Here is a 26058-nt window from a genome sequence, read left to right as displayed (position 1 = left end):
TGTAACTTTTTATATCCTCTTGTATAAATGATTATAATAAAACTGAATTATGTATATACCCAAATATAGATTTTTAAGAACAACACAAAACCATAGATTCAGCATAATTTATATTTTTAGCAAAAAATAGAAATTACTGAGATTTTAAATATATATATTTGAGATTTATTTAACATACTAAATTTACGCAGAGTTGTGAAAGGTATCCGGCAGCATAATTCAATCAAGGACTTCAACTGCACTTCATGTGAACCCTGAGATGAGATGAGAGATGACTGGATTAGATTAGAGGATAGAAATTTGAATCGGTGAAGTTCACACACAAATGCATAATGTGCTCATATTATGTTAATTTGTGCATTATTTCTGCACAGATATTGACCTTATTTTAAAGGAAATCTATTTTAAGAAAGTGTGCAATCTGCTTAATTTCTTTTTTCACACTTATCAGTCAGACAAATTAGCACTTTATTATATTTTGCTAGTACATAATTTAAGAGTCTTGGAATGTGGTTAATTTGTTTTTTGTTTACACATCTGAGTTAGATAGATTTTTAAAACCAAAATCCAACGAAAACTCATGATTAATGTACAGACGCAAGCTAGCCAGTCACTTCTTAAAAGGAGTATACTATATTTACAGTGTATAATGTTTAATTTTTGCAGTCTGTGTGTTTTTGAGTGGGCATTTGTGTGTTTATGTGGAACAGTGACTGTGTCCAAGTGGGTATATCCATATGTGTCATGACTGCATATGCGAGAAAGTGTTGTAGGAGATTGTGAGTGTTTTGAGTTTGTATGTGTATATGTGAGTGTTTGTGTATACCAGTGACTATGAATGTGTTTTTGTATCTGTGAGTTTGTGTGTATACTAGTGACTATAAATGTGTTTGTAAACCTGTGAGTGTGTGTGTATGTCAGTGATTACGAATGTATTTGTGTATCTGTGAGTGTGTATGTATGTCAGTAACTATGAATGTCTTTATGTGTCTGTGTGACTAGTGTGTGCTTGAGAGAGAAACACAAAGGAAGAGAGGAATAGAGTGGATGCAAATATTGGCAGTTTTCTTTTAGCACCCTGTTATTTTGAAGTGAAAAATACAGTACATATTTTATGGCAAGTCGAAAGGACAGTGATTTATTATTTTGATGTGGAAAATGTTCTGTTTCCCTTATCCAGATGAGAATTTCCATTGCTTGACATAGAACCCAGGGCAATGCTGCTGATAGTAATGTAGTGTAAGGATACACAGCCTCGTGGTACAGGATTTGACACTATCACGCTCCAGCTTATTTTTACTGCACCTTTTGTATACCAGGTTCTGTATTTTCCAATTTGTTACTTGATATGAAGTAAGAAACTGTATAGTTTCGAAACATATCTATAAATCAACATATGCTAAACTTGAAAAATCTAATTTTAACACTACATCGGTTGCTTTAGTGATTTGACATTTTAACATTAATATTCTAATTGAGTTGTTTTATGTTACACAAATTGCCTGAACTCATTTTCACCAAGCATGATTTTTTCTTAATCAGCTAAAGGTAGATTTTAATGTTAATAGCTATTTAATTTATACATGCTTACAGTTTTCTAGTTCAAATTTGGAGAAAAATCAACAGCCGGAGTAGTACATGATTGAACTTTTCGCATCAGAGAGTATTTTTAGTTTGTTTGTTGCACTTTGAGGGAGGCAGCCATGATGAATGAACTACAGAGGGTTATAAATTCAAATCCCAACTTTGCCTGACACTTGACCGTATCTGTCCTCATTTAGAAAGTCACCCCAGCTCTTTGCTAAGCCAATAAACACAGTATTCAGAAAAACACTCTGCTTCACCTTAGAAGAAGAAAAAATTGATACACCAAGTACATTTCTCATTCCCTCTTCTAGTCTCCACCCCCTCATGAAGCACCCCCTCTGCTGACAGATTACATGATGTGGAGATGCCGGTGATGGACTGGGGTGGACAAATGTAAGGAATCTTACAACACCAGGTTATAGTCCAACAGTTTTATTTGAAAATCACAAGCTTTCGGAGCTTACCTCCTTCGTCAGGTGAGTGAGTGAAGGGTTCTAAAATCGCATAGCATATATTAGGCTGGGAGACGATCACAGCAATCAAAGGTGTCGTTGGCGTTCAGACAGGTTAGCCACGGAAAACATTACATCCCAGTATACTGAATACACAATGGGTCAGATTACAAAGACTCTGGGCCCGATTTTACCAGGCCTGCGGGTTTCCGGCGGGTTGGGTTTCGGGAGCGTGGTCAACACGCTCGGTGAAATTAGTGGGTTGCCCGCGCGATCGTAGCAGGCAATCCACTAATTGGATCCAATTACCTACTCCTCCGGGCTCCGCGCTGCTGGTCTGCGCGTCGGGCGGGCTGCGCATGCGCAGTACGATTTGTCAGCTGGAGGCTCTCTGGTTAAAGGGGCAGTCCTCCACTGACAGATGCTGCAACCAATAGAACACATTACAGCATGGAGCAGCCCAGGGGGAAGGCTGCTCCCAGTTTAATGATGCCTCACCCCAGGTATCACCAGATGGGGTGAGGAGGAGGGGGAGAACAGAGATCTTCCACCCGGCGGGCGGGAGGAAGCGGCCTGCCTCTGCCACCAAGAAGGCCTGGCTCGAGGTGGCAGAGGAGGTCACCTGCACCACCAACATATCGCCCACCTGCATACAGTGCAGGAGGCGCTCCAATGACCGCAGTAGGTCAGCCACAGTGAGAACACGTAGTCTTTCCCCTACACTCCATCTGCCACAACACTGCCCCCACCCCACATCTCCTTCGGCACCGCCAACACCACTCTGTCACATCACCCCTCATACCCACTCAAACCCCATCCTCATCTTACCTGCACCTACTCACCTCGCGAGTACTCACCCCGCCACTAACACGCAACCCAATCCTCATACAATCTCATGGCTCTATCCCATACGCACCCTCTCGTGCATCTCCCTCACGGCCAGCCTCACTCAACCTGCCACCACCTGTGCTGCAGCCACAGGGCATGCATCACATATGTGCAGTAGGCAGCGTAAGGCAAACGTGTCGTGAGCATGAAGGGGATGCACAAGGGTGTTTGAGGGTTTGTCATGGGTGTTACCCATATTGAATTTCAGAACAACTCACATCACACATTATATTGGCACCACCACTGCCATGTCTCCGCGAATCCTGTCTGTTTTGTGCAATAATGCCCGCTCCTGGGTATCACTATGAGGACCCACCACTGATGCCACCCATTGTGTCACTGCAGAGTGGGTGCAGGTGTATTTGCAGGGCTCTTCCGCGCAGACGACTGAGAGACATCAGCGGTGTACCCGGCTGCACCCTGGAAGGATGCGGAGGAGAAGTTGTGGAGGGCAGTGGTGACTTTGGCAGCGACAGGTAAGCAGATGGTGCTGGGGCCAGCCAGGAGCAGCTCGGCATGAAAGAGGCTGCAGATGTCCACGACTACGTGTCGAGTGAATCTGCGCCTCCGTGTGCACTGCTGCTCGGAGAGGTCCGGGGAGCTGCGCCTCGGTCTGTGGACCCTGTGGCGAGGGTAGTGCCCTCCGCGACGCGTCTCTCTCTGTGGTAGCCCTCCCTCCTGCTGTACAGGTGGATGTGTCACAGCACTCTGTTGTGGAGCTCCACGTGTCAGAGGTGGATGGCGTGGATGGCGAGGCTGGTGATTCTGTTCGCCCTCCAAGGGGGTCATGACTGCAGCTACGACGGCCCCCATCCGCAATATGTACATCTGAGGGGGTCCGCAAGGTAGGCACATGTCTCCGGACCCCGGGGTGAGTGTGCGGGTTGGTGACTTTGACCGTCAGGAGGGGGGTAGTGGAGGCCACACTTTGTCCCAAGTGACAGAGCGGCCTCCTGCAATGGGTGAGGGTCTCCCCCACCCCACCTGTCAAATGGACCTTTGCAGCTGCCACAAGCTGACGGCTGCAACACGTCCAGTTCAACTAGGACTGTTTCCCCCAGTGTGTGAAACAGTCCCATGTTTCTCCAAAATCACACACAGTCCCTTAATCAGGTCAGTTAATGACCTGAACAAGCGAAATAAATACACTCAAGTGGCATCCCGCTGGCTTTAATTGCCTGCGGGATTCCCACCAGCGGGGACTACGCACGCACCCCCGCACGTCATCGGGGAACCCGGAAGTGGGCGGGATCGTGGCGCGATCCGGTCACGTGCCTGGATATCGGGATTTTCGGTGCCCCCCCCCGCTGGAAACGCACAGGAAAACTGCCGGTAAAATCGAGCCCTCTGTCTTTGTAATCTGACCCATTGTGTATTCAGTATACTGGGATGTAATGTTTTCTGTAGCTAACCTGTCTGAACACCAACGACAGATTACAGAATTACATTAATGGTGGTCAACAGGAAGTCCAAGGCTTAAGCAATCCTGTTCTGGCTAGAGAAAGCAAGTCAGCATTGGAGACTGCATTGGCTGATCTAATATGAGGAAAATCAATGACAAAATGTAATGAAATAGAAATATGCATCCAAAGATGGCATTACATTGGACCCTTCCTGTAATACTATATTTTGAGCATGTTATGAAGATAGCGTAGAATCATCGAATCATAGAATGATACAGCACAGAAGGAGGCCATTCGGCCCATCATGTCTGTACCGGCTCTTTGAAAAAGCTATCCAATTAGTCCCACACTCTTGCTCTTTCCCCATAGCCCTGCAAATTTTTCCTTTTCAAGTATTTATCCAATTGCCTTTTGAAAGTTTTGAAAGCTTTATAATAATGAGTGTGCCTTATATTGTATCAGTATCATTGAGGGATCTATGAACAATTTGTAGTCAGACTGTTTCAGAGAGTATTCTAGCGAGGGCCTACAAATTTTAGAAAGAATATATCCATTTGTAGCCTGCCTCATACATTCCTCTCCATGTAATCCGTAGAGAGACAATCTGTAACACTTCTTTTCATGGGACTGCAGTTTTATTGGGCCCTAAGTAGCCATTACCCTACCAAGCAATCTTACAGTTCACTAATGGCTTCCAAGGGACAATAATAATCACAGTGATGGGATGAAATAACATTATTAATGGGACCATTATCTATTTTGTCTCTTTAATTAACTTTGTAATAAATCTAGCCCTTAGAGTTATTAGTAAAGTTTTTATTTCATTGGATTGCTGAATGACATATCGTTTCATTTAATTTTGCCTCAGAATCCACAACTCTAAAATTAATTTGGCCCTTCTATTGTGATGAAATGGTAGTGTGATACCACAGAGTATTTTCAGCTATTGAAAAATAAATGACTGAACAGAACAATATATAAGAGCGATGGAAAGGTAAAAATATGAAATTGCATAGAAGAGACTAACAGTAGGCTGTGACGTGAAGAGCCATAAATTCTTTTCTTGCCAGTATTTTCTTTATTGTTTTTCAACTTCAAGAATATTTATTAATATAATTTGTTTTTGAGGTTGAGGCATCATATCAAAAAGGTTCTTTAGTAATTTCACAAGCAATATTACTCATAAATATCAGTTGCAGCTTGTGTTGTAATTGTAATGTGGAGTATTCATAACTTATTGGGATGTCATTCTTATATGTTTCAGGTAAGAAGCCTTTTTGAATTATCGAAGAAGGGGAAACTTAACTACTCAAAGACTAATGTAATTGGCTCCATATCCTAATCTAATTCACTGAGTGATTAGTAACTAGCGTACATCTCTGAGACCAGTGGATTATGCCTAGTGGCTCAGGTCTCCACTAAGCTGTCATCAGATTTTTTTTTATAAACTGCCAGGATAGGGACTTGGTGGCAGCATGGTTTGGAACATTATCCTTTCACTTGAACCCAGCTCAAGTTAATGGGTAATGGAGGTCTCAACTTTTTTCCTGGCCATATAGCGATTATATGCAAAATGAGTTTTACGTGCTGAATGCCCTTTTCTATGAATTAAACATTTGAGATTATTACTGACACTTTTTCAGTGCAATACTATGCTGAATTTGTGGAACTTGTATGAATGTGATATGTACTGTCCTTATGATGTATGATCTTGACTAGAACCTTGCGTATTTTGCTGCATGTGTGATGTTGAGGGTCCAAACTTCTCACCAGTCCTCTGACATTAACCGAAAATCTAAGTCTTGTTCCCAAGCATCGCTACAAGTTTAATGAGCCTTCTTTTGTCATAAAGGTGAACATAGCACACAGGGTGCAGATGTGTCATGGGGTGGGGGCTGCTGAGGAATCGACAAAGAGTTCATCTCATGTCAGAATTGGTGAAATATTACTGGATTCTGGAGGAAGTAACAAATCTGGAGGTAGCAGTTTAGGTCACGCTGGTCGAGGTGAAAATAGTAACTGCTAGAAGAATATAATCTGGCCCTCATGAAAGAATTGGCTTAGTTTGGTGAACCCATTTTTTACCCCAGGATTTTCATCTTGGCCAGCACAACACATAGGTTAGCATTGGTTTTAGCACTAACTGCAATAAAGGTGCATCCTCCTGATTCAGATCCTGGGATAAATAAAGGATTCACCAAACTAAGCCAATTCTTTCATGAGGGCCAAATTATGTTCTTCTACCAGCTGTTAATTTCACCTCAACCAGCATGACCTAAACTGCTACCTCCAGATTCGATACGTCCTCCAGAATCCAGTAATATTTCACTAATTCCGGCATGAGATGACTCCTAGATCTCTTTGTCTATTCCCCAGCAGCCCCCACCCCATGACACATCTGCACCCTATGCATTATATATTCACCTTCATGACAAAAGAAAGTTCATTAAACTTGTAGAGATTTTTTTTAAATTCATTCATGGGATGTGGGCATCATTGGCAAGGCCAGCATTTATTGTCCACTCCTAATTGCCCTTGAGAAGGGATGAATGAATGTATTTTAAAAATTCTCTACAATCTCTACAAATCTCCAAGAGATGCTTGGGAACAAGACTTAGGTCTTTGATTAATGTAAAAGGACTGGTCAGAGGTTTGGAGACAGACCCTCAACATCACCACATGCAGCAAAATACGCAAGGGCCAAGTCAAGATCATACTGCACAAAGAGTGTACATATCACATTCACACAAGCTTCACTCCTTGTGCGTTTGCAAGCAAAAAAAATGGTAAGTCCTGATAATTTAGTTGGTAAATGCACTACCCAGTATGGAACTAAACCATACAGATTAAGAAGATCCTACGTTCAACTGTTTGGTGCCAATTTAGCTAATCACATCTAGGGTGCCAGTGGAGGACACTAGAATTGGCCTTAACATCACAGGTTGGATAGGCAATCATTTAGGGTTGAAAAGTGCATGGATGTTGGATAAGAACAAGCCCGGATCTGACCCTTCACCCAGATAGCTGAATAGCCTACCAACACTCAATGTTTACACATTGGTTTAGACAAGAAGGAGGTTGATTTGCATGAATAACCTCAGGGCAGCCAGCACCTAAGGAACCATATCTTAGTGTGAGTCATACCTTCAGTAGACAAGGGGAAAATGTTAGAGAAATAAAAAATGTACATAAGCAACTGGACTGAAACATTGTGCTGTGCATTTTACTATGCTCCACCATACAAACAATCCCACTTGTGTGTGCTTCATGACAGTTCTGTCTGTGAGGACCCCTCAAATGCAAAAGGGATGCACTGAAACTACAAAGATCTGTTGGCTTTGCAGACACTCTCATTTATTACTAATGCTATTTATACATAAGTAAATCAGCATTTACAGAAGGGTGCATATTTAATATAACAACAACAACTTGCATTCATACAGTGCCTTTAATGTAGTAAAACATCCCAAGGCACTTCACAAGAGAGTTATCAACCATAATTTGACACTGAGCCACATAAGGAGATATTATGACAGGAGACCAAAAACTTGGCCAAAGAGGTAGGTTTTAAGGAGCATCTTAAAGGAGGACAGAGAGGTAGAAAGGCGGAGAGGTTTAGGAAGCAAATTCCAGAGCTTAGGACCTAGACAGCTGAAGGCACAGCTGCCAATGGTAGAGCAATTAAAATCGGAGATGCGCAAGAGGCAAGAATTGGAGGGGCGCAGAGATCTTGGAGGAGGTGTCAGAGATAGGGAAGGGCGAGGCCATGGAGGGATTTGAAAACAAGGATGAGAATTTTAAAATCGAGACGTTCCCAGACCGGGAGCCAATGTAGGTCAGCAAGCACAGGGGTGATGGGTGAACGGGAGTCGGTGCAAGTTAGGATACAGGCAGCAGAGTTTTGGATGAGCTCAAGTTTATGTAGGGTGAAAGATGGGAGGCCAGCCAGGAGAGCATTGGAATAGTCAAGTCTAGAGGTAACAAAGGCATCAATGAGGGTTTCAGCAGCAGATGAGCTAAGGCAGGGATGGAGACAGGCGATGTTACGGAGGTGGAAGTAGGCAGCCTTGGTGATGGAACAGGTATGTGGTCGGAAGCTCATCTCAGGGTCAAACAGGATGCCCTGGTTGCGAACAGTGTGGTTCAGCCTCAGACGGTGACCAGGGAGAGGGATGGAGTCGGTGGCTAGGCGATCGGCGTTTGTGACGGGGACCAAAGACAATGGCTTCCCAATATTCAGTTGGAAGAAATTTTTGCTCATCCAGTGCTGGATGTCGGACAAGCAATGTTACAAATCAGAGGCAGTAGAGGGGTCGAGGGAAGTGGTGGTGTGGTAGAACTGGGTGTCATCAGCGTACATGTGGAACCTGATGTGTTTCCGGATAATATAAAATAAATAATATAAAAGAACGGCATCATATTTTCATCATGCATCTGAGAATACATTGTCACTGTATTTGTGAAAATTAAAATGTCAAATGATCTTTCATTTTGTTTTTACAAAGAAGCTATAAATATGCACATATCTGTTATAAAATGAGATCAACTTTCCCCCAATTCTTCATATTTCAATTACAAATTAAAATGACAATAGCAAAGAATTGTTATGTTCTAATTTAAATGCAAGGCACAAGGCATATAATGTATTTGAATCACTATTAGTGAACTCAAATTCAATCATCAAGTCTATTATTCGGAAAAGGCGTTTTTGTATTCTTGGTTTTATGGAAGATTTTTTCGGTACTAGTGTTTAGTTATTATGGTGAAAGCAGACAGTGCTGGAGGGTGGAATGTTTTTTTACTCTGCTCTCAGTGAAAGCAGAGGCTTTGCTAAGTTGACACTTCCCATTATTGTTTCCTGCTCATGTCTAACATCCATAAGATATGTCTGAGGTTCCAAAACAAAATTGCACTCGGTACAATTTAATTAACTTTAATTTATTTTTAAAATGTATTTTTTTAAATGTGCTTAAAAAGTGGGATGAGTTTCTTTTTAATTTTTGGAATCCTTTCCTTATTAACATTTGATGTGGGCTTTACATGTGGATGGAAAGAATTAATGATAACCGGCCACATTATGAGAGAAAGCTTGGCAGTGAGCGCTGCTGCGGCAGGCTCACTCTGCTTTTACTGCAATGCCAGGCAGCATTGCAGTTATCCTGCAAAGGGAACCCCCAACTGCCAGTTTCAAAGGGAGTACTATGTTGCACCAAGTCACAATATAATTATTTAGAAACACTGTGTTCTGAGTTTTGGGCCAAGGGCAAGAGCACAGCTGGAGACTTGCTGGACTGACACAGAGCAAGCTCCTAGCGCTATTCATCTATAAATCACCACTATGTATTTATCTTAAATTGCCCTGAATAATGTTGAAACATAATGTGACATTTTCAGAAAATATCCAAGAGCTGATATTCTAGTGATCTATATTTTAAAAAATTTTGGTGTCAAAGCACTATCATGTTGGCTATAAAATTAAAGAATTGTTCAACATCAAACTGCTAATGTTTGTGTAAAATTATTATATACTTTGCCTTTTCTTAGAGAGTACCTTAAATATTTTTTAGACATGCATGGCTTCCTTGTTCATATTTTTTGCATGAGCAAAATAACCAAATTAATATGTGCACAATCCATTCTCACACCTACCCTCTGTTTTCATATAGACAATTACTTCATGAATGATGGCTATTTTGCAATATATGACTTGGGAATGAAAAATCATTCATTCATCCCATTAAACATAAGCAATAAATTGTATGTCTTTAAACTAACATCGAGACTTAATAACCACGGAATCCATCACTGCAAGACATGTGTGTATGTCACAGCCTGACACCTGAAAGATTCTATGAAGTATATTAGTGTTTCATGTAGAACAAAAAATTGTTTTAAAAAAATGCGACACACTGATGTGGGAGTTTGAGAGTGCCAATGCACAGTGTCACAAAGTAGTGACATGTTAACATATGCGTGCGATTCACCAAGACTACTGAGTTCCTGATCTCAGTCTCAATACTGTGGGGAGGACCATACTGTAATGTATCTCCCAGTGAATTGATCGCAGCAACATAGGCTCCTAAGCCTCTTCCTATGTTGTTGTGAACATAAGTTAGAGTACAGTAGCCATCATTCATGAAATTAGCTGTGGAGCAGTACAGCTGAGATCAGGAACTTAGTGGTCTTGATGAATTATACACATGCAGCAACATGTCACTACTTTGTGGCACCATGTATTGGCATCTACCACTCCCACATCAGTGTGCTACACAAATGTACCCTTTTTGATAGCTGCTGCATTACTTAGGGAAATTGTGGGGAATGGAGGAGAAAATAATTTGAAAGAGAAGAGTGTGCAAGATCACCAACCTAAACATGTCCTCACCCTTCTCACTGCAATTAAATTTAATTTTGATATTTTTAGAGGGAGTATGTACAATTAAAATGATTAGGTAGGCTGATATGTTAATTCTATGACTTTTTATCAAGGATTTATGCAACAGTGTTTTTTTCTCCAGTCTGGGAGTATATTGTGTTGCTGTAGTAACACAATGTGCCTCAGAAAAAGTATCAAACAGGCAAAGGACTTCTCCAAAGTGAGGGAGGGAAAATCAGACAGCAAATCACTCCTTTGGCTACTCTCACGTACCAATGACTGGTTAAATGACTAAAGTCACCATAATTCATTGTAAGAACGTTAGAAGGTGTTACTGGGACAATTTTAAAAATACATGACATAGAAAATTTCAGCATTAAAATTATTATTTTTTGGAACAGAAATTAAAATGGATGGCCTGTCCAGCTTTTCTTGAAATATGTCCGTTTAACAGGTATGATGGTAAAGGATTATGCTCTAGCAACTACAAACCATCTATGTAAGTAGAGGAGGAGGTTCAATAATGGGGATCCATTGCTGAACCCCTAATCTTCGATAAATTGGTCTATCATTGTCTTTCTCAGTGTTACTTGATTATAGAACATATGGATTGCATGTTTATATAATTAGCTACCTACTCATCCTGGCTGTACTCAGTGCAAAACAAATTGTTATTGCTATTGAGAAATCAGTGAATAATATGGCAACTGTGGCTATTGATGGGGCCCATAAGACTGCAGAGGTGAATCTTTTGTAATGTGGAACCGTTTCGTGTGTGTGTGAGGGAGAGAGATGGAACAGTAATGTGTGCATGTGTGTGAAATCTAATACAGTTGTGTGTGTGGCCTATGGAACTGCTGCGTGCAGGTGTGTGAAATGTGGCACAGCTGTGTGTCTGTGCATCTGTTTACAGTTTCCAATTACTAACAGTAAATAAATTAGAACAGAACTTTGTGGGTGAACATGTGGTCATATCGTAGCATGAACTGCGAGGCACAGTAATTAAATGTGTGGTGCAAATGATTCTTTCCCTTTTTAATGTTTAAAGTATAATGAGCAGTACGGAGGTTCCCATGAGTGACAGGCGGAGATCAGACCACAAGTAATAAAAGGTTGAATAACTTCGGGGCTCCAAGAGAAATCGGTGCGATTTGACGCTTGGCGGAGACTGCGCATATGTTAAGACCACGGCTGAAGTAATTGTACATCGTGTTTTCGAGCGTTATGGGGTTGTGAAGAGGGATTTGCCACCACTTTGCTCAGACGCTTCCTCTATTACCTGGGTAGGAATGAGGAAGGTTCAGAAAAATCGGGCCAAGCTGTTAGGAAATAAATGTACTTTTCATATGAATTTGAAGATCCGTTGGTTGCTCGAAGTAAATGGCTGTTAAATAGTACTTCGGTAATTTAATTGAGCATTTCTTTCATTCTACGTAATTTTGCACAGAGTGGCAATTATGTGCTTGAATACATTTTCAAACACTTTTAGATTATTATTTTTCTCTATTGCGAAGCTGCCAAAAAACATTTGAAAATAACAAGCAAGTCTTGTGACAACAAAGGCAATCTGGAGATTGTAAAACAGACGAAGGAAAAAAGGGGGAACGCGGAGAGGTGAGGGGGTAGGATAAGAAAGGTCAGGAAGAGGGAGGAAGAGAAAGGAGAATGAGAGGAAATATGAGCAAAGAAATGTAAGATTGGGAAAAGACAGAAAAGAATATATCCGAAAATTTTAAAAAATGAAAGAGACCGAAAGATGTGTGGAAAGACAGAAAGGAAGACAGAGAGAACAAATGTGCCCGAGTTCTAGTTGTGCGGAGACCATTTCTCGAGCCCAGTCCATGGGGACCCAGCTATCGGCCAGAAACCGAGACGGACAAAAATATAGTAAAGTGAAACGGCTCGGCAACGTGGTTAACCTGTCCTCTGCATGTGTTTATAGAAGAATGAACACAAAACACTCAGCAGTAAGTCATCCCACCGCGCACCACCCCGAGAAAGATCAGAACCAGGGGAGGTTGAATGAGGACCGCAAACCGCCCCGGCCCCGACTCCCCAAGAAATCCACGGCATTGTCGACACCTTAAACCAGTCAAGATACGAATCCATTTAAATCCATCTGTCATATCCCGATAGCTGAATCTTTTCATCAAATTTGATCCCGCTAGAGTTACAATTTGTGTTTAAATAATTATCTTTCTTTGCTACACCTGGGTAGATTCCGATAGAATTGGGGTATATCTGTATGTTAACTGTGGTACGAGGCAGTGAGTTTAAAAGATGGGGGGAACTGATCTATGAGCCTATTCAATCTAACTATTAAAAGCAAACTGTTTGGCTAAAGATTTATTCCAAGGTGAATTCGGTAAGAAGTAATGATACTGAAAGATATGGATACCTGAAAAAGTACAGAGAAATGAAATAAAGAAAATGTAAACCATCACATTCGGATATGTTGAAATAAACGGTGAGTAGGAACTATTCTTAGTCTGTCACCATCTGGAGGAGCGATTTGCTGGAGTTGAAACTAAAAAAAAGGCTGATCTTGCAAATTTGGAGTCGTTTTGCTTTTATAAACAAGCAAGGATCTATCTTGCCTCCCCCTATCCCCGGGGTGAGGAGAGAGATGGTTTTGGTGCCAGACTGACGATGAAGATCTGAAGTTCAAAAACTTTTGGAGTCGCCTCCCTCCCCCTCTAAGTGGAAATGCACCATTGTCATTATCTCCAAACCCCAACCTTTTGTTCCCTTCCCCTCCTCAGCTTGTTTCATTAAATCATTATTCATTGCTGCCCACTGACGATCTGAAGTTAGAGCTTTGTGAAATGTCTCTAACCTCCAGGGCAATCACGCACAACTCCAGGATATCAATCTAACATTGCAATATACATTATTCAAGTCTAGCCAAAGACAGAATTTCCATGTACAGCACGGGAATCATCCTGTTCCTACAGTCTTTAATCATCTCTGTCTATCCTTGTAGCCTCCAGTTCCCAGCTTGAACAGACATTTATCCACCTCTTTAAGTAAACCGTCAATGGTTACAGCATCAAATACTTATCCTGGGACTCTACTCCATATATTTGCTAACTGCGCTCATTAATTTTATCTGTTATAAAGATTAGGGAAAGTGACTGAAAACAGAGAGTCGATGCACGGAATACAAGGGATTAAAGAGGGGCAGATTGTAAAGGCTCGTCCATAATAGTTAAAATTAGCACAAAAGTAGTTTTTCTCACAACTCCCTCCCCACAGTTATCTCTCTACAAAATCGGTCATTTGCCTCTGGATCTGTTTGTCTGTTTCTTAGTTGTACATCAGGTACCTCTCCATTTCTTTACCAAGTAAAATACATCTTTCGCAGACTCGTGGCTTATTTACGTTTTACGACATTTGATTTTCGTTATTCCTACTCCAGGCCATACTAGTTTTCAATATTTATTATGTAGAATGCCAGTTATGTTAAATGGGCTATAAATCAGAGATCAAAGCTGAATAACAATTGCCAGTCAATTGTGAGATTAAAGAAAACGAAATGTGTTGCGTATGTCGAAATTTAAAAAACTTCCTGAAGTTTAGTCAAATTCCAATCGAAATCATCTTTCGATTAAAATGGTGCAGATAAGATATGGGGGACGGGTGTGATATTCTAAGTGTTCCCTTACGGGGGCGCTACAGCTTCTCCCATTAACCTTGACACCAAAAGACTGTCCTATAATCTATCACGAACGGCCAGCGTTCGCATACATAAAGCATGCACGAAAATACAATCTAGGTGATGACAGTTTATTTATATCCTAACCTAATTCGAATAGCTATATATATTTGTTGATAGGCGGGAGTTTTAAAACATAGGATAGTTTCTAACTTCAATAATTGAACCATTTCCACATGGTGAACTGTTAAAGAGGAATTACAGTATCACTGAAACACTATCACCCTCGCGCAATTTATTTGTATATAATAGATTCAAGTAACATTGCATGCATTATGTATTTGATATACAAAAAGGAGGAACGAATGTATATATTGTAAGTGCCTCAAAACCGTATGGCGGATGCACTCCTCAGATTACTTCAGATCGAGAGGCTCCACACCGGGACCTACTAGGTGCTGGAGGACGCGAGGAGACTCTTGTATACAATCTGCACCTGAATGTACGTGGGTGTCCCCCGCCGAGCTCTGACATTGTGTTGTGATTCTAACTTAAATGTATTTCAAAGGCCTGCGCTTGTTGTCAGTAATTAAATAAACAGCGTTGGTGGAAACATTAAGAGCAATTAATCAGGAAAAATGCACTGGATCGAATGACGGGAAGGCGGATGGAAATGTCAATTCTGACATTTAAGGATCAGCATAGAGCAGCGGCTGTCAGAGCGCAAGAGCTGCACGGGGCTTTAGCACAAATTACAACAGGGACTTTTATTCACTCGGGAATCACGTCGTGGTAACAGGGATTATATCTTCTGATTCTCTCCAAGAAAATTATAAATATATAGAACAATAACTTGCATTTATATAGCGCCTTCGTCCCAAGGCGCTTAATATGAAATTGTCTGAAAGTTATGGGCAACAATTAAGAAGAGATATTACAAGGTGGCTAGTGGACTGCATTCAGATCTAATATAAGGTGTGGTTGATGTCGGTTTATGGTCAGGTTAACTCCAGTCTCACATGAGGAAGTCACGATGTGGGATTTACAATTTTATATTGCAATCACGTGACTACTTCATCGAAGTTAGGTTCCCTTTCATGTTTAACATAAGAATATGGATGATATAACATGGTGATATACCATGGTGAGTCATTGCCTGTCCACTCTTGCGCATTTCGGTAAAATGACATCATAAGTATTGGTTATTGCTGTAATTTCAAAGGGGGAGGGGAGAGCTGGTGAATCCCACCTTTTGGGTGTCACTTGCTGCAGTGCCTTGTTCCAAGCACTAATCTACTGCCTTTGGTGCAATAGAAGGTTGGTCTCCCCGTCGCAGGACATGTTATTGACAAACGCCGCCAATATGGCCATGTCCCTTTAAAATCTGAAAATGCCTCGGTCTAATAAAAAACTTTAAATACTTTACATTTTTCTTCTCTCATAGGCCTATCAATAACTTAATAGAAGTTAAAACCTCGCTCTTTTTCTACAAACTGCAACATTTATCTTAGCTGAAAACTATGTTGCGCACCTCGTTGAAATATCCTCCCATTTGTATGTTTATTCCCCGCTCTTACATAGCACGTCATCTTTCACGTTTGCTGCACTGCTCACACATGGGAAGCAGTTTTATTTTCGGCTTTGCTCACATTGCGGTTTTCTTGAAAGCATCTCAAATCCATTCCTCCTTGTCATTTCGTACGTTACAAGACAGCACGTCCCACAGTGAGGGGAACAGGCTTAATAGAAGCTCTCACCCTCTCCTTGCCCATCGTCTCCCCTTACACTTTACAGACACATTTAGGATTTGCTATTTACATTCCTGAATAGGCAGCAAGATCCCTGTTGCCTTAAACCTTTCATAATGGTTTAGTACTCTGCATGCAACAGGGCACAAGTTCAGTGAAAAACTGAAGCAGACTCGAGTGCAGTTGTGATTTGATCGGGATCCCTGGATATCACAAGGACATAGTCGCTGTCCATACAGGACCACTCTTTGAAAAAACACGAGAATGTCTATGATCTCAATGTGCTTAAAATTACACAGATGAGAAATAGGCATGATCTTATTTGAAAGAGTCCACGTAGAGTATTCAAGAAGTTAGAAGTCTCGGTAAAAGCTGGCTGTATAACTGAAGTAGCGAGTCTGCCCAGCACTTCGCTGCCATCTCTCAGTGAAACTGTTTTCACGGGCAGCAATTTATTTACAGAAGAACGCACGAAGATGAACAGCTCTCTTTGTAATTGCATTCGGTGCACTGTTACCGAGGGGAAAAGGTTAAACTAGGCTCGGAGTTTGGATGAAGATGGGGTTTATAAATTGGTTCCATTAGCCAGCCGCACTTTAAATACGTGTGTGTATCTTTCCTGTTGCCAAACACGAACAAAACAAAAACCTCACCTCCCGTTCTAAGATGCCTCTCGCTACCCTGAAAGTGGTTAACCCAGCAAATGCTAATGGTTTTAGAGGATGTTCACCCCCACCCCCACTCCCCGATTGTCGCTGTTCTTTCAGCACCAAAGTCAGTACCGAAATAGCCCCTTTGTGTGTGTGTGTGTTCAAAGTGGAACCACAAAACACATCCTTACCTATAGTTGTGATCACTGTAATGGCAAAATAAAAGGATCCGGCGAATTTCCACTGAACTCCAGCCCTGTGGGGCTCCGCTTTCATGATGATCACCTCCAGTTGCTTGTAGTCTTCATCGCTCATGTTGTACTTGTCCTTGAGCGCGCTCTGCTGCCCCTTCAGCTTCTCACCCTGCTCCATTTCGAACTCGGACTCGAGGGCATCGAAGACAGCGGCTCCCACCAGCAGGTAAGTGAACGTGCAGATGATCAAGGATAGAGTTCGCACGTTCTGCCGCTTCATGGCCTCCAAAAAGCGGCGTGTGAGCGGCTCATGTCCGCTCTCCCTCCTATTCTCCAAACGGCCGAGGTCCACGGAGAAAGCCCGGGTGCAGCAGCCAGGATCCCGGCAGCGGTTACTCAAGTTATCCGAGACGTACTGGTCCTCGTCGATGGCTTTCTCGGAGGCGGACAGGCAAAGCAAGCTGCTCGATCGCCGGGACCAGGATCCCTGCAACCTAACTCTGCGCAAGACCTGACCAAACCAAGTCGTCCCAGTGCGCAGGGCCATCAAAACAGCACGTTCTAGGTGGGGGGAAAATGTTTTTCGCTGAGCGATCTGTTCACAAAGGATGCGATCGGGTGTCCAAAAGCAGTAGAATCTGCGTCAAAGCCCGCTGGTGACAGTGGATAGACGCTGACAGGGGATGGACCGAGTGGGCTTGGCGGATTCCTGATGGATCTGAGTGGGATGCCCACCAAGTTGGGCAGGATGTGATTGCTGGAGAGCGTTGCCTCCCCCTGGGTCCCCTTTCCTCTCTAACCACACCCAGTGGGATCCGAGCCACCGCCACATCAGGGTGTCTGTCCTTCTTTATTTATTTATTTATTTTAAGGGCAGGTATTTTCAGCTGGCTTTTTATTAGAGCCGCTACTAGACGACTGGCTGATGTCATCTCCATATTTGTACTATAATGCGTGAAAGGCGGGAATAAAATAACCTGCTAAAGGGGGGATTAATTCGGGTGAATCCGAGGGAGAGAGGGGCGGGGACACGCCGAGTGGAAGACCATCAACGGGAATTTTCTTAGAAAAATGTCAAATCGTGTTGTGGACAAACTTCTACAACCTCCCCTCCCCCACCCAACATAAACCCCCATTCCCTATCTCACATAAACCCGAGCAGGGGCAGCGTGGGTTAGGCGGAGTACCGGACAAATTAATCAGGATAACATGACAGTTAACATTTTAATAATGGATCGGAATAAGTAAGTATGTTTTCTTTCCAGATTATTTTTTTTGTTATTTTTTTTAATGTGCGCTCACTGTTGTAATGACTTACTTTTAAGTTTTGGACTATACTTGTTTTCCTAAAGTGATACCCTCTATAAAAGTATTGCCAACCAGTACAGGCAGCACGTTACACTGAGCATCCTGATTACTAGGTACAAATGGATGTCCCTTTCCCCACAAGACTGGCGTCATTAAATCGTTTTGAATTCAAGTATATGGGAACCGTTGTGATTCTCGCAGCTTCACCAACCTACCACATGATCCCTCCAAATGCGATTTCCATGATTTTCATTCCCTGTCAGGTCATTCCGACTGAAAGAAAGGCAAACGCGGAATGATACAGCAGTGAAACCGAGCCCCTGAGCCTCGCGATATAAACGATCATCCCTTTAAATGGAACAACTAGGGGGAATGGATACAACCCAGCTTTGGATCGCAAATAAACACCTGCCCGAATAACCTGGTAAAGTTGGTGCTCTGAAAGAATATATAAGAACCCAGCAAGTAAAACAACAGAATCACTTGGGAGGCTGGAGACATTCAAGATATCCAAGATATTGTATATAATTCCTCATAATCTGACTTCAGAATAGTGCCAACCCATTGCCCTGTTGCGTTGAGTTCCTTGTCACAGTTGCTTGCTCCATTTAAACGCACAGGGAAGAGATTGTACTCAACTTGACCTAAAATAGCAAAATATTGTAAAAGTGTGATAGGTTCTGGTGAAGTATATTTTTTCTGTTAAGATCCTGTTATATAGTGGTTAATTCAATAAAGATTCGCAAATTATTCATGTTATCTGCCATACTTAGAAATCCCGATTCAAGTGCAATATTGTTCCAAGCGTTACATTCTTTGACAACTTAATTACGCCTTCATCAGGATTAAACGGTGGCGTATCTCGAGAATTTGGAGAAATTTAGCTGGTGAAAATAGGGATCTGTTTTTGTATTTGATTGTGCATTATACAAGTCGTGATTCATGCACAATAAAAGTGTGGTCCCAAAATGGCGTTGGTTATGTGGGACCACCGCTGTGAAAAGGTAGTTGGTCTAATAATAATAATCAATAACAATATCATATGAGAAGGAGCCACGTTGTCTTTTTGTTGATTCTGAACTGTCCGTGGTCCTGAAAAGCAGCATCAGGCATGAGCTTCGGGGCGGGGTTTTCCTTCTGTGCGTCATTGGCAGGAGAAGAAACTGACATTGTGGGTGAGTTACGTGGAAATCAAAAGACGAAGGAGGGACATGAGATGGTCTGCCCGAGTCAGCCTTCTCTCTGCTGAATCAGCGGCAGCACAATCCCGTTAGCCAGTGAAACTTCAGCAAGGTTTAAGCAGCTTGGATTAAAATGGTGCCGTCTCCACTAACCAAGCCATTCATCTTTTTAAAAAAAAACATATGCCATTAATATGGGCAACCATTCAAAACAGAGCTCTCCGTATTGTTATTTTAAAAGTGTTAATTTGTGTTTTAGATGAATTGTTTCCCTGATTTTATGCAGCGCAACAACCCATTGAACCCATAAAGTAAATTGCTCCGCATGATCTGATCCACGAACCGGACCATACCCAACACTGACACCAAGCACTATTGTTCCCATATCGCCTCGCACATCATTGAAGTGGAGTCCACCAAGGAAGAAGATGCTGCCAGAGTCTCAGTAAAGGAAGATAAAGTTGAGATACTGGATGGGCTAAAAATTGATATAGAGGTACTAGAAAGGCTAGCTGTACCTAAAGTAGATAAGTCACCCGGTCTGGATGGAATGCATCCTAGGTTGCTGAGGGAAGTAAGGGTGGAAATTGTGGAGGTACTGGCCATAATCATCCAAACATCCGTAGATACGGGGGAGGCATGGAGAATTGCAAATATTACACCCTTGTTCTAAAAAGGGTGTAAGGATAAACCCAGCAACTATAGGCCAGTCAGTTTAACCTCAGTGTTAGGAAACTTTTAGAAATGATAATCCAGGACAGAATTAACAGTCACTTGGATGAATGTGGATTGATTAGAGAAAACCAGCACAGGTTTGTTAAAGGCAAATCGTGTTTAACTAACCTGATAGAGTTTTTTGATGAGGTAACAGTAGATGAGGGCAATGCAGTTGATGTTGTGTATATGGACTTTCAAAAGGCGTTTGATAAAGTGCCGCATAATAGGCTTATTATCAAGATTGAGGCCCATGGAATAAAGGGGGCTGTAGCAACATGGATACAGAATTGGCTAAGTGACAGGAATCAGAGAGTAGTGGTGAACGATTGTTTTTCTGACTGGCGGGAGGTGTACAGTAGTGTTCCCCAGGGGTCAGTACTGGATCCACTGCTTTTTTTGATATATATTAATGACTTGGACTTGGGTGTAAGGGGCGCAATTTCAAAATTTGCAGATGACACAAAACTTGGAAGGATAGTAAACAAGGAGGAGGATAGTGATAGACTTCAAGAGGATATAGACAGGCTGGCGGCATGGGCGGACACGTGGCAGATGATATTTTACACAGAAAAAGGCAAAGTGATACACTTCAGAAGGAAGAATGAGGAGAGGCAATATAAACTAGAGGGCACAACTCTAAAAGTGGTACAGGAACAGAGAGATCTGGGGGTATATGTGCACAAATCATTGAAGGTGGCAGGTAAGGTTGAGAAAGCGGTTAAAAAAGCATATAGATTCTGGGCTTTATAAATAGAGGCATAGAGTACAAAAGTATGGAAGTCATGATGAACCTTTATAATACACTGGTTCGGCCACAGCTGGAATATTGTATCCCATTCTGAGCACCGCACATTAGGAAAGATGTGAAGGCCTTAGAGAGGGTGCAGAAGTGATTTACTAGAATGATTTAAGGGATGAGGTACTTTAGTTATGTGGATAAACTGGAGAAGCTGGGGTTGTTTTCCTTGGAACAGAGGTGGATGCCAGGAGATTTGATAGAGGTATTCAAAATCATGAAGGGTCTAGTCAGGGTAGATGGAGGGAAACTGTTCCCATTGGCAGAAGGGTCAAGAACCAGAGGACATAGATTTAAGGTGATTGGCAAAAGAACCGAAGGTGACATGAGGAAAAACTTTTTTTACACAGCAAGTGGTCAGGATCTGGAATGCACTGCCTGAGGGGGTGGTGGAGGCAGATTCAATCATGGCCTCCAAAAGGGAACTGGATAAGTACTTGAAAGGAAAAAATTGCAGGGGATAGGGCGGGGAAGTGGGACTAGCTGGATTGCTCTTGCATAGAGCCCGCGTGGACTCAATGGACCGAATGGCCTTCTTCCGTGCTGTGACCTTTCTATGATTCTATGATTCTTGTATATATATATAGACCAAAGTTAACAAATGTGATCAACAAGATTACTGTAAATATAGCCATTTCACTTCAAATTACCGTTGGACGATGTGCAGGAACAGCCTATGCCGAAAGATTAAATACACTTTACTTCTCTATTCTCGGATGTGATGTTTTAATTCTCCCCTTTTTGCCTGTTCAGAAAGCAATCCTCACTTACACCGGTTACCGTTTGACTTTTCAAGACTGATAAATAACTGGCATTGCCAGTACCCGACCGAACCGTGAGTTTATTGTGCTTTTGTTTTGCTTGGGGCCGCAAAAATAATCACTTTAAATGAAAACAAATCTCGTATTCCTCGTATCCGTGCAATCGTTTGATCAATTTAATCGGGATCCCAATAATAGGCAGAATTTGAAACAGCTCCGATTTTTGTTCCACTAACATTTGATTTAGTGGAAGGTGTTGCAATTGCAATGCTGCCAAGTCTTCTTTCTGTTCATTATTATGAGAACCACGAAGCCGAGTGTGGCAGGAGAGCAGCTATTTATACTTTAGCAGACTAACACACGTTTTCACATTGTACCTGAGTAGAGGGAACGGCTTGCATTTAGCTTCATTATTATAATATTTTCTCTGAGGGACTTGACCTAAGGATATTACAATTTACAATAAAACGAATGGAAAATTTACGCGCCACTGGACAGTTGCTGTGAAACAGTTTATAAATGCAAACGATCTGCCCTGTATCTTGGACTCAGCCTGTAGTTCCACAAAACAAAAATACACATTTACAGGGGATAATCGCTGCAAGTTTTGACTGCACACGTTCCGGTATAAGGACAATTGAATACAAGAAGGCTTTGGGGGGCGGGGGGGCGGGGTGGGGGTGAGGAGGAGTGGTGGGAAGGGTATGGGAGGTGCGAGAGAACAAATCAGGCTTAAAGATTTCACTTAGTCCCGTTCTCCTTGAATGTGCCCTTTTTAAAAGTTGCTTTAATTCTAGATGTTATTATGGAATTGAATGTGTAGTTGAGTCGGGGACCAAGTATTACCTCCACCACTTACCGGCTTTAGGGAGGGCGGCTCGAAACAAAATATTTACAATGAGACATCACGCCATCACATAAGAAAATGAGTACCCTCACTAAAAAGGGACAACGTACACACGGTGAGAGGAAATCTGGGTTTAACAATCATGGATTTTTGTAAAAGTCATGACCGGCAAATTCTTTTCTGGACAACTCATGTGGTAAAGAATAGGCTTCATTTTCACCTTGTACAATGCTGCATATCATTTCAAAGTACAAAGTCTGATTAAATACTTTATTAGATTTCCATGGTGCAGAGCTTAGCATTTGAAGTGCTAACTTTATTAGCGTGATCACCGGCAATCAGTAAATGCACAGCAGGGGTTGCTGGGTTGTGCAATCATCAATGGTTCATTTGATTTGTTTCGTTTTCCATTTCCCGCTTCAAATTGTAGCGTTTCGGGCGGTATATGTGTCCTGAGCACTGGTTGCCCCAGATCTCCTCATACATATCTCAGACTAGGTTAGGGAAGAGGTTAGTTGAGGAGATATATGTGTCCCGAGCACCTGTTGCTATCACACTTTCTATAAAAATAATCTCTCGCCAGCCTCCCCATAGCTGTTGTGGTTTCGGATCAGGTAAACACTGATAAACCCGGCCCGCCCTTTCACTCTCGTTACATTCTCTCTATCTCTCTCCATTTTTCACGCACACGGATATTAGTCTCGCCCTCCTCACCTTTCTCTCTGGTTTCATCAGTTATCTCCTATTCTCCCTTTTCCTCAGTTGATCAACCTCTGGCTTTTGTCTTTTTTTCCTTTATTTTCTTACTTTGCTCTCTACTTATCTTTTAAACTTTTTTCTGCTTTTCACACTCGCTGCGCCTGTCTCCACTTTTTGTTTTTCAATCTCCCCCTCACTAGTTTCTCTCTATGTATTACTTCTTACTCGTTCAATTCACCCTTTCTTGAGGCGACGGAACACCTCCAGTGTTAAAATAGCCAGCGACAATGCACTGAGAAAAGTATGGAAACAAACTGTTACGGTACGGTGAACTGAGAATATATTATTGTTCTATTTATAACTTGCTCTTATTACGGTTTTTAAAGATAACATTCAGACTTACAATAATTTATTTTATGATTGAGTGAATGTATTTTCTCAGAAACTGGCCACCATTTTAAAATTTATCAAGAACCCTTTTCAAACACACATGAAGAACCGTTATAGATTGTTAGGATTTCTCATTTTCTTGAGTTTTCGGAATTTTGTGTTTTCATCGAATCAGAAATTGCATGGGTCTGGAAATTAAATAAATCTAGATTAACAACAATTATTTTTTCCACCAATTTTCTCCCCTTCTGAAGGCATCGACTCGTTATTGGAGTATAATTTCATTAGTGTTGTACCCCCTCCAGGATCTTGCTACATGGCCATTCTTAATATGCGATCTTAGACAATGTCGAGGGGTTATTTGATCATAGAATCATAGAAAGTTACGGCATAGAAGGAGGCCATTCGACCCATCGTGTCTGTGCTGGCCGAAAAAGAGCTATCCAACTTAATCCCACTTTCCAGCACTTGGTCCGTAGCCCTGTAGGTTACAGCACTTCAAGTGCACATCCAAGTACTTTTTAAATGAGTTGAGGGTTTCTGCCTCTACCACCCTTTCAGGCAGTGAGTTCCAGACACCCACCACCCTCTGGGTGAAAAAAAATTCTCCTCAGCTCCCCTCTAATCCTTCTACCAATTACTTTAATTCTATGCCCCCTGGTCACTGACCCCTCTGCTAAGGGAAATAGGTCCTCCCTACCCATTCTATCGAGGCCCCTCATAATTTTATACACCTCAATTAAATCTCCCCTCAGCCTCCTTTGTTTCAAAGAAAACAACCCCAGCCTATCAAATCTCTTCTGATAGCTAAAATTCTCTAGCCCTGACAACATCCTGGTAAATCTCCTCTGTACCCTCTCGAGTGCAATCACATCTTTCCTGTTATGTGGTGACCAGAACTGTACGCAGTACTCAAGCTGTGGCCTAACCAGTGTTTTATACAGTTCTAGCATAACCTCCCTGCTCTTATATTCTATGCCTTGGCTAATAAAGGAAATATGAAATATGAAGTATGAATTTTTAACCACCTTATCTACCTGTCCTGCTTCAGGGATCTGTGGACATGCACTACAATGTCCCTTTGTTCCTCTACACCTCTCAGTATCCTCCCATTTATTGTGTATTCCCTTGCCTTGTTTGCCCTCCCAAAATGAATTATCTCACACTTCTCTGGACTGAATTCCATTTGCCACTTTTCTGCCCACCTGACCAGTCCATTGATATCTTCCTGCAGTCTACAGCTTTCCTCCTCACTATCAACCTCACGGCCAATTTTTGTATCATCTGCAAACTTCTTGATCAAGCCCCCCACATTCAAGTCCAAATCATTAATATATACCACAAAAAGCAAGGGACCTAGTACTGAGCCTTGCAGAACCCCACTGGAAAGAGCCTCCCTGTTGCAAAAACACCCGTCAACCATTACCCTTTGCTTCCTGCCAATGAGCCAATTTTGGATCTATTTAGCCATTTTCCCTTGAATCCCATGGGCTTTTACTTTTTTGACCAGTCTGCCATGTGGGACCTTGTCAAAAGCCTTGCTGAAATCCATGTAGACTACATCAAATGCACTACCCGCATTGACCGTCCTTGTTACCTCCTCAAAAAATTTAATCAAGTTAGTCAGACATGACCTTCCCTTAACAAATCTATGCTGACTGTCCCTGATTAACCCGTGCCTTTCTAAATGACAATTTATGCTGTCCCTCAGAATTGATTCCGATAATTTGCCCACCATCAAGGTTAGACTGACTGGCCTATAATTACTCGGTCTAACTCTTTCGCCCTTTTTAAAACAATGGTACAATGTTAGCAGTCCTCCAATCCTCCAGCACCATGCCTGTAGCCAGGGAGGATTGGAAAATGATGGTCAGAGCCTCAGTTATTTCCTCCCTTGCTTCTCTTAACAACCTGGAATACATTTCATCCGGGCCTGGCGATTTATCTACTTTCAAAGATGCTAAACCCTTTAATACTTCCTCTCTCGCTATGTTTATCCCATCCAATATTTCACACTCCTCCCCCTCCTCAACTGCAATCTCTGCATCGCCCCGTCTTTTTGTGAAGACAGAGGCAAAGTATTCATTAAGAATCATACCCACATCTTCCGCCTCCACACATAGGTTACCTTTTTGGTCTCTATTAGTTCCTACTCTTTCCTTAGTTATCTTTATGTATTTATAAAACATTTTTGGGTTTTCCTTAATTTCCTTAATTTTACTTGCCAGTATTTTTAAGCCCTCTCTTTGCTTTCCTAATTTCCTTGATCATGAGGATCATCGCAGCCACGTTCAATCTTGTCCCCGCCAGATGTTCACACGCCTACACTTCTAGCATGGGTCACTGGATAGGAATCAAGAGCCGAGTCTTTAGCCAATTTTCCTCTCTCAGCAAAGAGCACTGAGG

The 26058-nt window shown here is 42.0% G+C and overlaps 1 protein-coding gene across 1 annotated transcript in view; it reads right to left on the bottom strand.

The window, feature by feature from the left end:
• Positions 1-17500, bottom strand: part of kcnk9 (potassium channel, subfamily K, member 9) — a 46573-nt gene extending 29073 nt beyond the window's left edge. The window contains exon 1 of the mRNA XM_067975470.1: positions 16951-17500. Within this exon, the coding sequence (XP_067831571.1) occupies positions 16951-17500 (550 nt within the window). The remainder of the gene's footprint in view (positions 1-16950) is intronic.
• Positions 17501-26058: the final 8558 nt, after the last annotated feature.

This window comes from Heptranchias perlo, chromosome 3 (genome assembly GCF_035084215.1).
Source record: "Heptranchias perlo isolate sHepPer1 chromosome 3, sHepPer1.hap1, whole genome shotgun sequence".
NCBI lineage: Eukaryota > Metazoa > Chordata > Chondrichthyes > Hexanchiformes > Hexanchidae > Heptranchias > Heptranchias perlo.
The sequence above is the reverse complement of the archived record's forward strand: the minus strand, read 5'-3'. Positions and strand labels throughout refer to the sequence as shown.